Genomic DNA, 12,454 nt, shown 5'->3' with positions numbered 1-12,454 from the left:
CAGAACATCTCTCCAAAATGCAGACCAAGGTTAAAGCTAGACTCAGCTTTCTATATAGGAATCGCTCCTCATTCACTTCATCTGCTAAACTCTCTCTGGTCCAGATGACTGTCCTTCCTCTGTTCGACTACGGCGATACAATATACCGCTTGGCGTGTAAAGGAGCTTTCGATCATTTAGACGTTCTGTATCACTCCGCCATTCGCTTCGCCGAATGCCCCCTACAGGACACACCACTGTGACCTGTACTCTCTGGCTAACTGGCCCTCTCTTGAGACCAGGCGCAACATCCACTGGCTGATGTTTGTTTACAAAACACTCCTAGGCCTCACCCCCTTCTACCTCACACAATTACTGCAACTCCGCCCACCCCCGACGCACAACACCCGGTCAGCTACAAGCATCCTGTTAAAGATCCCCAAAGCCCATACATCCTTTGGCCGCTCCGCCTTTCAATTTGCAGCAGCAGATAGCTGGAATGTCATTCAAAAAACGTTGAAAATGAAAATCTTTGTCTTCCCCCGCACCTTCAATGTCACTATTATTGACACCCTGGTACACACATGTAGCTGCTTTGCCTGATGCTGATTTTAATGACTGATTGAACCACAGCAATATTGTTTTAGAGTTTTTATATGTTTAACTGCTATGCCTGTCATCTTTGCTCTATGTGTTCTGTAGTGCCCGGAGTCTGTCTTTTTATTTTTTTTCCTCCCAAACCCCATCCCCTCAGGAAGCCTTTGCCTCCTGTCAGGTCATCATTGTAAATAATAATTTGTTCTTAATTGATTTTCCTGGATAAATAAAGGTTCTACTACTACTACTACTTCTTCTTTTTTGCATAATCTTATTATTTAGTCATGGCTCTAAATAATGTTCTTTCTCTTTTATGTTTTTATTTTCAATCTATGTTATGGTTCTTATTAAGTATATTGTATTATTGTACAGTATGTGTACTCAGGTCTTGAAAATGTAACATATCTAATAAAATAAAGATTATAATGGCCTGGATTTATTTGTTTACATGTATGCAATTAAAAAATATATATCTTAGGCATTCTGATTCTTAATGAGGTAAACAGTTCCAACTTGCTTACCTTTCTATCATATACTTGTGAAACATGTATAGTAGTTTTCTCTCCACTGTCTGATCTGGCTATAATTAGCGTGATAGTGTACTATATAAACCTGGCAATAAGTACTTGTGCATAAGGCTGTAACTAATTTATAGACAGACACTTGTAAAGAATAAAAATCTCAGTTTGATACAGCTTCATAATTTCCTAATACAAATCACAACATGTTTACAGTGTTATCTTTTACTACAGTGTTTTCTTGGAAGGACAGAGTCAGCTTTTCCCCGTTGCTGTTATCACTGTTTCTGTGGTCCTTGGCAGGCATAAAGGAAGTGGACATGTTCTTTGTTCCCACCATTCCCTGTTCCTCAGCTACCTTCCTGCTGCCATTATAAACGGGTGAAGGAGCTGACCTTAAAGTATGGCTGCTTTGACGATGATTGACGCCCCTGTGAGTCGGCGTTACATCTCAAATTCTGCACAGCTGACACAGGAGGAGGTAAGAGAGTTACCACACACAGGCTGAACATCTCAGGGTGTTGTCAGTTTAGCTTCAGTCATGTCTGAGCCACATTCCTAAGGTACCCTGAGTTTGGCTGGGCAAAAGCAAAACCCTAGAGGCCCAGACAGGGTCCTTGTGGAACCCCTGCTGGGAGATACTCACTTTCCTCCCACAGGAAGTATTTACTGTCTTTTCAATATGTGGCTAATAAGCAACTGGGTCTGACCACAAGCCACAAGCCATTCTAAATAATAAATGAAAACAGAGACAAAAATGTGTCTGACTCGGTTTGTTTTCAGGAGCAGAATAAGTGTTACTCCTTCGTGTTGATTTTGTGGGAATGCATGTTACAGGCAACTTGCCACTTTCCATCCATATGCTGATATTAGGGCTGTTTAATATTACGGTTCATTGAGTTTAAAGCGTCTTGCGATGATTATCACATTTTCAGATGTTTTATTTTTAGAAAAAATGAAACATTTCTGCTTATTCTCGGTGCAGTCTCCAGCACCTCATTCCTAGTGGCTCTGGTTTGGATCTTTGACACAGGGTTTTAAAATAATAGTATGTGTCTTTTGAAAGAGGAAAAAATAGTAATTCTTTCACAATTAAAAAGTTGAAGCCATAACAATTAAATAATGCTTTTTCTTAATTGAATACACTCTGGGGTTTTGGAGACACAACGTCTTATAGTTCAGTTCAGAGTTCACTGACACTTCTTGCTTTAACATTTGCCATTATCTTGTAATTATCACTTGTAGCCAGAGTGGCTGCTGCTCAGCTAAAGTTATAAAGCAGTGCAATTATATGGTTCACTTGTCACAATATCATTTATATGCCTTTTACTTGAAACCAAATAATATGTTGTTGATTGTAAGAAAAAGCAGAACCAAAGACGGCTGGTCTCATTACTTGGACAATGCCTGGGAAAAGAGGATAAATACTTTATAGGGATAAATCGTCAGCTTGTACCATTTAGTATTCTTTACTTGGGCTGTAACCAAATCAGATATTGACTTCTATTGAAGTCTATTAGGGACAAAATCACAATAACGATTATTACCACTTAATAACTTTTTTTTATTTTTTTTTTTTCAAATGTAATATTTCACACTCCAACTAAAAGTGCACAAATGCAGTCAAAAATAATAATACAATTAATAAGAATATAATAAGAATAAAAAAGTATGTATTATAAACTTTAAATGTTTTCTGTGAATGAGTTGTTGTGTTAAAGGGGACCTATCATGCAAAATGCACTTTTGTACGTCTTTTATACATGAATATATGTCCCCGGTGTGTCAGGGAACTCACCAAGTGTCAGAAAACACAACCGTCTCTCTTTTCCTCCATACCCAAATCCAGTGGCGGCTGGTGGAAAATATTTTTGGTGGGGCTATTAATAGAGTGAGTAAAAACATTTTTTTTGGGAGAAATGACCCCTTAAATTAGGACTTCTGGTGATGTAATGGCGCGTTTCCAGTGCAGCGCGGAGCTCGCTTTAATGCTGCGTTCAGACCGGACGCGATGCGAATATTCGCTTCGCTCTAAACGCTCCTATCGCATCGCTCTAGTCGCTCGGGTTTCACCGCAGCTGCCAGCTGTGTTTACTCGCATCATTCAAACAAGACGCGCTGGCTCGGGAGCTACAACTACAACAACATGAACATATTTTACCGTGATTAAATTGTAATACACGTTTCTAAATGATGCCGACGTAACAACATACTGATACCGGTTAGTAAAAACCATGAATTAATGCTTTGACAAGTCTGCAGACATACGGCAGGCGAAAAACCATTTTGAATGCTTGTTCCCTGAATGGAGCTTGGCTAAGCTAAGGCTATATATGCTCCGACCGTCCACACTCACAACAACGGCCTACAGACATAAATAAACCAGCGACTGTATTCGCCATGACACAGACAGTCTGTGGTTTGTACTTGTTTAACTTTTGTCTAGTTTCTGAACAGATCGTATCTGTCCCCGGCTGTTTGAAGAGCAAGCATGTGAAACAAAAGATAGCATTTACCTGTTTGCATCCAGCTAGCCATGTGAGAAGCCTTGTTAATACGTTTTGTCTTTTTCACGAGCTTGCTGTGATATATACAAATCGGGTTGGTCCGGTCCAAGGTCTTTAAGTATCAATTTATCTCCCAAACTTCTCCTTTCAAAAGGATTGGAGAGTGGCTCTTGGGCGGACCGAGGTTCCGGCGACTCCACCTGCACACCATTCTCATCCAAATACTGCGTCACCTTGGTCACTCACGAGTCTAAAAAACAACTCACGTCAACGCACGTAAGCAACATGGGCGCCAACGTGAGCGCCCACGTGACCAAAATATTTGATGGCGCTGATTGGCTGAAATTATGTTTCGGCGGCACAGTTTACTATTGAGACTTTTGCAACCTGCTGGTTGCTGCTGTTTCGCTCGGGGGCTCTGCCCGGTAATGATAAACTAATGCCATGGGCAAGGCCAGGCAGGAAACAGGTGACTTATCAGTAACTTTAGACATCGTAACACAATTTTAAACGAGATTGTATTGTAGATTATACATTTTTGTGATACCAATTGTATGATATTTACCTTGTTCATTAAAAATTAAAATATAAAATATATATTTTTTTTAAATATATATTTTTTAAATATATATTTTTTTATTTAATATTTATTTTTATTTTTTATTTTGTATCTGGCAAGAGGTGGGGCGGCGCCCTTAGCGCCCTTATGGGCCGGCCGCCACTGCCCAAATCTCTAAAAACGGATCTGATACAGACTGATACAGATTTGAAAATAGTGTGACGTCAGTGACGAGGAGCTCCGCCTATATGGCCAACTCTCCACCAATCAGGGGAATGAGCGGTTGCCGTGGCATGCAGCATGGTAACATGACGCTTGTAACTCGGCCCCCTCCTTTGCCAGGGGCGTGGTCAGCTGCAGCTCATGCAAAGAGAGGGTGGAGGAGAGGAAAATAGAGCAAAATGAGGCATGGCTAAAATACATGATCTGTTTGGTATTTTGAAAAAGAAAACGTATAAATATACCATATATATGTATGGCCCTACAATATATTATTAAAATATAACAGGATAGGTCTCCTTTATCTAACTAACAAACTAACTAACAAAGTGACATCTTTGCAGGATACTGTGTTAATATGGATACCTCCAGTGTGTGGTGGGGGAACAGCCCAGACTACTTCCTGATTGGTTTAGTGGACCACAGGACGAGGTGGGCATGGACTGTGTGATCTACCACTGTGTGTGAGTGTGTGAGTGTTGGTTGGCATTTAAGCGTGTGTACATGCATGTGTGTGTCTTTTTAAAGAGGGGGGATTTGACTGTGGCCATAGCGGTTCCAGACCATGTAATTACTCCCACTAAGCATGAAGGAAAAAAATAACAGCTTTAGTCATAACACAGGAGCAAAATGATGGGAGTGAAGCCACTGGTCATGGTTTTTACTCCGTATATTTATATCTGTACAGGTTGTTCTCTAAGTAAGACAATTATCAATTTCCACAATACAGCTCCTCAATGGACAAATCCAAGTGAGTCATTACAGATCATTTGAAAAAGTAATCTCCCTGGTCCCACCCAGAGGAGGACAGAACATCTCGCTCTGAATTTAGCGAGGTTATTCAATTGATTAACCTCACTAAAGCAAACTAATTGACAAAAAGCAGATCTGACGTCTCGTGAGGAGCTCGACCGGGGTTTTTCTCTCTCAGAGAAACACCTTGAAATCTTCATTTGAGTGACACTTACAAGTACAGGCTGCTATTTGTTTTCTTGTGGGCAGCTCTAAAACCACAAGAATACTACATTCACCGTGCCAGAGCAAATGTAAGATTGGTGATGACAATGCATGAGGGGAACAGGGTAAGTGTATATGTGAATGAGCGTGCAAAAGAGTCGTGAGTTTGAGTGGTCAACTCAGAGAGAGAGAAACACAAGCACAAAGACAGAGAGACCATGGGTGGGGTTTGATACAGTTTTTGAGAGAAGTCAATGACTTCACAGGGTTCTGAGATTTAATTTACAGTGACTGACTCATACTCCTGTAACATTCCCTGCCCTGTGGAAGTTTAACACACTTCCAGAACCTGTAAAGCTCTGTGGGGTATACTTTAAATCTTAAATGAGCTGTAGGATGCAATGTCGTTTTAATGATATAAAGCAAGGAGTCTTCTATACTGTAATGCTTCACGGCACTTATCTATACATATTATTTAAACAAAGGATCAAATGACTATGTTTGGAGGAGTTCTCTGAGGGATGAACCCACAGTGAACTAACTCCGCAGTTCAGCTCAGCGTTATGAAGAACTTTTATCGTGTTTAGATCTTTGTTTTCCCAACTTTTTTGTTGTGTTGTTAACCTTGTTTCCCGTATGTGACTCTTTTCTCTATGAAAATGCTCTGCAAAACCCACCATATGCTACATGCCCATCAAACAAAGTTAGCTTAGCTAGCTTGTGAACATCAAGAGGCATTTAGCCGCTAAAGAGCAAAATATTTTTCCTGAGGAATTGGTGGAGACCAAAACGGAGCCAAAAAGGAAAGGAAATATTCGATTACATTCAGAAACCGAACTGCAATGTAATACTAAGCTTGCTCTGTGTCTTAGACGGGGAAATAACTTTAGCTAACACTTTAGCTATATCAACTTTAGAAGGTTTGTCCATGTTTTTAGCTTGTTGCGCAAGTTTAAATGTAGGATATATCCGAGCAGTGAAAAGATAACTGCAAATGTACATGTATATTAAAGATTTAAGCTTGTGTTAAGATTCTAAATATATGTATTTGTCAAATAATAAGAATGGAATTTGCCTTTAGGATTTCAAGTTGCCATATGGTGGTCAAATTCAATGTTTTTATAAGGAATTTGAACAAAAAGCACCTGGCATTGCAGTACTTTTAGGCTCCAACTTTAAATTATTTTGCCCTGTTCTTTTAAAATAATATATAAAATACTTTAGCGTTGACTGACAGATTGTTACAAATGTTTTAGACCTGCTGACAGGAGGCTTCCAAAGGCATCTATCATCTGCAACGCATTTTCTAACCATTACAGTGAACACACAGTTTACATTGTAACACATACACTCCTGACAGAGAGGAGCCGTTCCCTACAGTCTGTCTGCCAGGGTTTGGAAGAGTGCCTTTGCAGAAGGTGAAACTCTCTTTTCCCATTTTTACTCCCTACACCTTCTACAGCAAAAAACCCTCTCACCCTCCTCTCTCTCTCCAGCACACGTACCTCCCTCCCTGGCAACGCTTTAAGCCTGATACGACCACAGTTTAGATAAGCATTCTTCCACAATGAGAAGCCAGAAGTGTTTTCTTTTTTCTTCTCCTCAAACAAAGTCCAAAGAAATGCCTTTGGTTTCTGATGGGAGCTGTGTTTTCAGTTTAGGGTTATCCCAGGAACACGCAGGTTTCTCTCCAAAAATAGGCAGTACAGAGAGTGGATGAGGAGGAAAAAGAGGGGTGGGAGGAGGAGAAGAATACGAAGGGAGTGGAGTTTGGTTAATAAGCACCAGATGCCTTACCTTCAGTGGTAGCCACATTCTTTGGAGCTTTGGTTGGTGTGTGATCTGTGCTCGAACTTATGTCAGAAGAGATGCTTGAGCTCCCTTTACCTGCAGGGGAGAAGGGAAGAAAAACAAAACTGCTGGGACAGAGTATAACCACTTTAACATGACACAGTAAAGTTATGATATACTGGTTTTTACCATTGTTAGAAAAAGTATATTCACTCAAATAATACTCGTAAGTATCTCACAATGCATTTCTAAAGACTAAACTAGTGGTAGAGAAACAAAAGAGGTCACATTTTCCAAAAAAAGAACAAAACAGGAATAACTAGTGACATAACTTGATAACAATCTAATAATGAATTATATATAGTAATAGGTCACATGTTACACTTGTTACAGAGTATGTACTGGCACTTTTACTTTAGTAAAGGATCTAAATACTTATTCTACAACAGTATTTACGGTACAGCCTTTGAAATTTGTTGAGAAAAAAATATTTCTAAGCTTAATTTCTTTAGGAAATGTGGTAAGAATGAATGAGGTGTAAGAAAAATATGAAGCCCATCCCTCTCTGCTTTCATGACTTTTACGATTCTCCATTTTGGAAGAATGGTTAAGCTTGGCACATGCACAAGTGTCCATTTTTTGCTATATCTGAAGAAGAATAAAGTTTCCTCAAATCCCTCTCAGCCTTCACTTACACGAATGAGAAAAGATTTAAGCAAGTACAATAATGAATTATTACAATAGCTTTTATCATCAGCTGTGTACTTCTTAGCTCCTGTACAACCGCCAAACAAAAGTGCTTGTTATTCGGTTTACACACTTTTACAACTCTCACTTTATGAGCTTTTCTTGTGTTTGTTGGATTTTAGATTTTTCTACACAGTCACACACGAGTGCAACATTTCAAAGAGATATTCTTTGAACATGTGCATCTGCTGCTAGAGTACAACAAGCTTGACTGCCATGGTGACTGCAGGCGGAGTAGTTGTTTATGGCATTTCATTCCACTGTCAGATCATAAATGCAGCTTTGTGGCTTTCCTGAGACTAGTTTGAGCCTTTCACCCAGCACAAAGAGGTATTCCCAAACAGTCACGCCCACATGCACATCAAGTGCAGACTAGACAGTTCCCAAAATAAGAAAAAATGCAACCTGTGACGCCATGTTCAGCCGCACGAGAGACACACGATCCCACCGATACGTATAAAATCCTTTTTAACCAGTGCAGCTCATATGGTGTGACATTTTGCGGTGACATCACTGAGCCTGCACATCTGCTATGGCTTCTTCAGTCCCCAGAAATTACTCAGCATTACTCATGCTTGCAGGTGTCCACTTTTTTAATATGTTAGCAGCCTAGAAAGTTATTTTATATATTCATCTTTTGCTTGTTACAGTGTTATTTTCCTCCGTATGAACATTGAACATTGAACAATTGTTTTCTGATTTTCATGGAAAAAAAGACTTTCAGAAAAGCTCCTGCTTCCTGTCTGATGTTTATATAATTTGTCGGTGGGTGGTTGGTGCATAGTTTAGTGTGTAATTAATTAAGAAATCACACTAAAAAATAGATGTGGACTGATTAACTGCAAAATTCTGCAGTTGTTGAGAAGATGCTGGTCCCTTTAACCTAACCCTAACCTAAAAAAAAACCTAAAGCTGCAATTACTAGTTGATTGATTGTTTGGATATCCAATTGTCAACGATTTCATAATCTAATAATTGCCTGTGTCACTTTTCCAAAAATGATATGAGATGGTGTCCTGAGTATTCCATACTTTTAAATGGAATATCTTTGATTTTGGCCTGTTGGTTGGACAAAACAAGACATTTGAAGATGTCCCCTTGGGTTCTGATGGACTTTTTACTATTTGCTGACATGTCATAGACAAATTGATTCATCAGCTGTATAATCAGTAATGAAAATAATAGTAAGTTGTAGCCTGAAACTATACAACTTTGGTCTTTGTTTGGCTGTTTACAATGCAGACACATTTCTTTTTTCTCTTCTGACAAAATAGTGTAAGAATTAAGCTACTAGTAACCACTGGCCTCTCTAACTCAAGAAGGACTGCAATCTTATATATATAACTTAAAGTTGTAATGGATGTTTGTTGATAGGACACTTCAGATACATGGCTCAGTCAGGATTTAGATACTTAACAGGCATGCGTTAGTGTCATAACATTTATGTGAACCGCAATGGAACCTCTGCATGAAATCTGATGTCTTTAATTGTTCATATTCATACTGTCATATTGTCCTTGCTACATTGTCTTGACTTTTCTTTTGATGGGCCTACCTCAAAATGTTTTTGAAAGATGAAGGTTTTAGTGAGAGGATATCTCAACAGTGAGAAAGCCAATGTTTGTAGCCGACCTCACTTAGTTTGATTTATAATGCCTGTGTTTTATAATGCACATCACATTTGTCCAACCTGCTAAACTAATGAGAGTAAAACAAGTTGATATGTTGCAGATTCAGCTCAAGGAAGACTGAAATCTGAGACAGAATCTCTTCATGTACCTGAACAGGCCGGATTCCTGGGTGGAGCTGGTCCACTTGTTATGTTTTAACATCATGACTTTCAATCTTTTCTCCGCAGTTATTGACTTAGGAAGAGAGCTCACTGGAATGTTATTTATACAAACATCTCTGCTCTGGAGACAGAAACGATATGTTTGGTGGATTCCAGCCACAGTTTTCCTGAATAAGTAATGTTGGAGATTAGCTGAAAAAGACAGTTGGGATGGGAGGAGGAGGCGGATAATATAAAGGCTAATACCCTGGTATAAACTGAATAAACCAACCATGCCCATAGCAATAAAGCTGAGGCTCAATGTCCTGCTGAGATTTCAGCAATATGGTGGTATGAGATTCGGTTGGCAGATATGGATTTTCGCTATTATGATATCAGGAAAACGTGATTTCCCAGGGATTTAAGCTGCATTCCAGTTGAGTGAAATGATATTCTAAATATATCCATTAGCTGAGTGAGAAGGACAGTGAATGTCTGTGCTTGCCTGACCATCAGCTCTACACTACTAATGACTTTGTGTTGTCTTATACAACTGTAATACTGGCTTATTATTGATAATAATGAGCCCAAATGTTGTAGCATTTCTAGTCATATTCTGTCTGGTTATTTTCCTTTATGAATAAGAGAGGAATTCTGTGCGACATTATTTGTATGTTTTATGTACGATACTTCTTAACAAGAGCTAGTTAATGTCAAAATACATATTTACTTAACATTTTAGCTACTATAAACTGTAGAAATGCTTGTACGTTAAGAAAGAGGGGCTGTTTCCATAAGCTTTACCACATCTTTTAATGACATAGGTAATTTATGTTTTGTCAGGGTGTCTATATATTTTAGTTTACATAAATTCATTGACATACTTGCACAAAATGGCTGCCAAATAAAACCCCATTAGTTTAAAGGATTGCAGACAAAAAAATCTTAGGAATTGGTTCTTATCAAGATAAGAGTGACTGAGTGCCCACATGCCCAAACACTCGTGCACTTTGACCCACCTCCTCTGAATCTACAGAATCTAAAAAAAATACATACATTTGGCTACTTGGTGTTGTCCTATGAACTGCCCTGCCAAGTCAGCTGTTTTTGACTGATGATACCGTATGAGATGATATTTGAACAATTAAACGTTGTTGTGCAAGATGCTTTGCTTCTAACTTAACGTTTTGCATGTCCAAAAATACCAAAGTTATAGGAGGGTAACCACCCCCACACTTTCATTATAGCTTATAAATGTAACTTTAACTTACATTAAGTTGGTTAAATGCATTTCACTCAAGCCATAGACAATAACACAATAAGATAAGACAACAAATCTGGCAAAACATTTTTTAGGGATGTGGCTAAAAGTTAGATATATTTGCATTTAAAATGCTTTAGGCTACTGTTATTGTTTAAAAGATGCAAACCAGAAACCACTCTGTATCTTTGAAGAATATAACCATTACTAAAGAGTCCAAATCAATTAACCATAATTTAGTTAAATTATTTTGACCATCAATTAAACGTGTGGAAATTATGGTCAAGGGTTGCTTTAAGCTCGATATCAATGCATATCGTAACAATTTGAAGATTGTTGAATGGAATAAGGCATAAGTTGATCTCCACACAAAGAGGAAGCTCTTACTCAGAGAAAACTGGAGTTATAGGGAAAAACACGTTCATTTTAGGCAAGCTCTCTGATGTCCAGGGGCAAACTGAACGAAGCTACAGAGCCAAGAAACCGCACATTTTCTGTTTTAGTTTATGAGAGACTCTATGGCACGGCGGTAACATGATAGTGTATGGTTTGATTTAAAAATACTTTGTTTCCAGTGGAATTCAAATAAAAGTTGTTAAAAAGTCATAACTGCAGCACTTACCCTCGCTTCCATACTGTTTTCCATTGTTCGCACCCATTTTAAAGAATACATAATCTATGCGCAAAACTCGGTGTATCAAAAGCAGTTAAATTCCAGAGAAACGGGTAGTCTTTCCACAGAGATAGGCTAGACAGTCAGAGTTTTGTGTAGGGCCGCTAGCTCTGACTCCAAATAGTTAATCCAGATGTTGAGCAGAGGACGCCTCAGCATTACGCAAAGCTACAGTCCAGAATCCAGCTTCCAGCAGTGCAGACTTTCTATATCTGAACTTCCACCGACAAAGAGCGGTGAGCAGAAAAAAAAATCCCGATTCGAGGAGTTCGGAGAAAACTTTTGTGAAGTGGCCTAAATGGTAAGCAGCTGTTTATCAGGCTGAGTGCGGCCAGACAACTGTGAGAGGACTCGCTGCTCTCCTCCTCTGGATCTGGATTTAAAGAGACCGCAGACCAGGGAGGCAGAGCTGGATATTTAAAGAAAGATAAGCCATCGACAGACTGTGATTCAATGGTAGTGGTGAGAGAAGTACTCAGATACTCTACTTTAGTAAAAGTAGAATAATGAATTACAAGTAGCGTAAAAGTTCTGAATTCCAATTACTTGAGTAAAGGTAGGTACGTGTATCATCAAAAACTCATTTTAGTACCAAAAGTAAAATAATCCATTCCACAATAGCTAATATCAGAGTAAATGACTGAAACAATTTGCATGTTATCCTATAATAAGATTTGTTTGCTAATCCACTGTGTATTATTAATCTGAATCTTCAGAGTAACTAGTAATCGAAGTTTTTCAATACAAAATGTGGAGTAATACGTTTTTGCATAGTATCATTGTAACAAGCAAAAAGTCCCATCTCAATTATTTGGGGAAAACTGCAAAATTATTCATATCAAATTATACCTTCAACTACAACAATTCCAAATTAT

At 38.7% G+C, this 12,454-nt stretch overlaps 1 protein-coding gene across 1 annotated transcript in view; it reads right to left on the bottom strand.

Annotated features, from left to right (window-relative positions):
- Positions 1-11,934, bottom strand: part of LOC117465746 (F-box/LRR-repeat protein 7-like) — a 32,323-nt gene extending 20,389 nt beyond the window's left edge. Inside the window, exons 1-2 of the mRNA XM_034108744.1 lie at positions 11,529-11,934; positions 7,134-7,223 (exon numbers count right to left, since the gene is read on the bottom strand). Of these exons, the coding sequence (XP_033964635.1) occupies positions 7,134-7,223; positions 11,529-11,565 (127 nt within the window). The 5' untranslated portion in view covers positions 11,566-11,934. The remainder of the gene's footprint in view (positions 1-7,133; positions 7,224-11,528) is intronic.
- Between the last annotated feature and the right edge of the window lie 520 nt (positions 11,935-12,454).

Source organism: Pseudochaenichthys georgianus, chromosome 20 (genome assembly GCF_902827115.2).
Source record: "Pseudochaenichthys georgianus chromosome 20, fPseGeo1.2, whole genome shotgun sequence".
In the NCBI taxonomy this organism is placed as follows: Eukaryota; Metazoa; Chordata; class Actinopteri; order Perciformes; family Channichthyidae; genus Pseudochaenichthys; species Pseudochaenichthys georgianus.
This window is presented reverse-complemented; position numbering and strand designations above follow the sequence as displayed.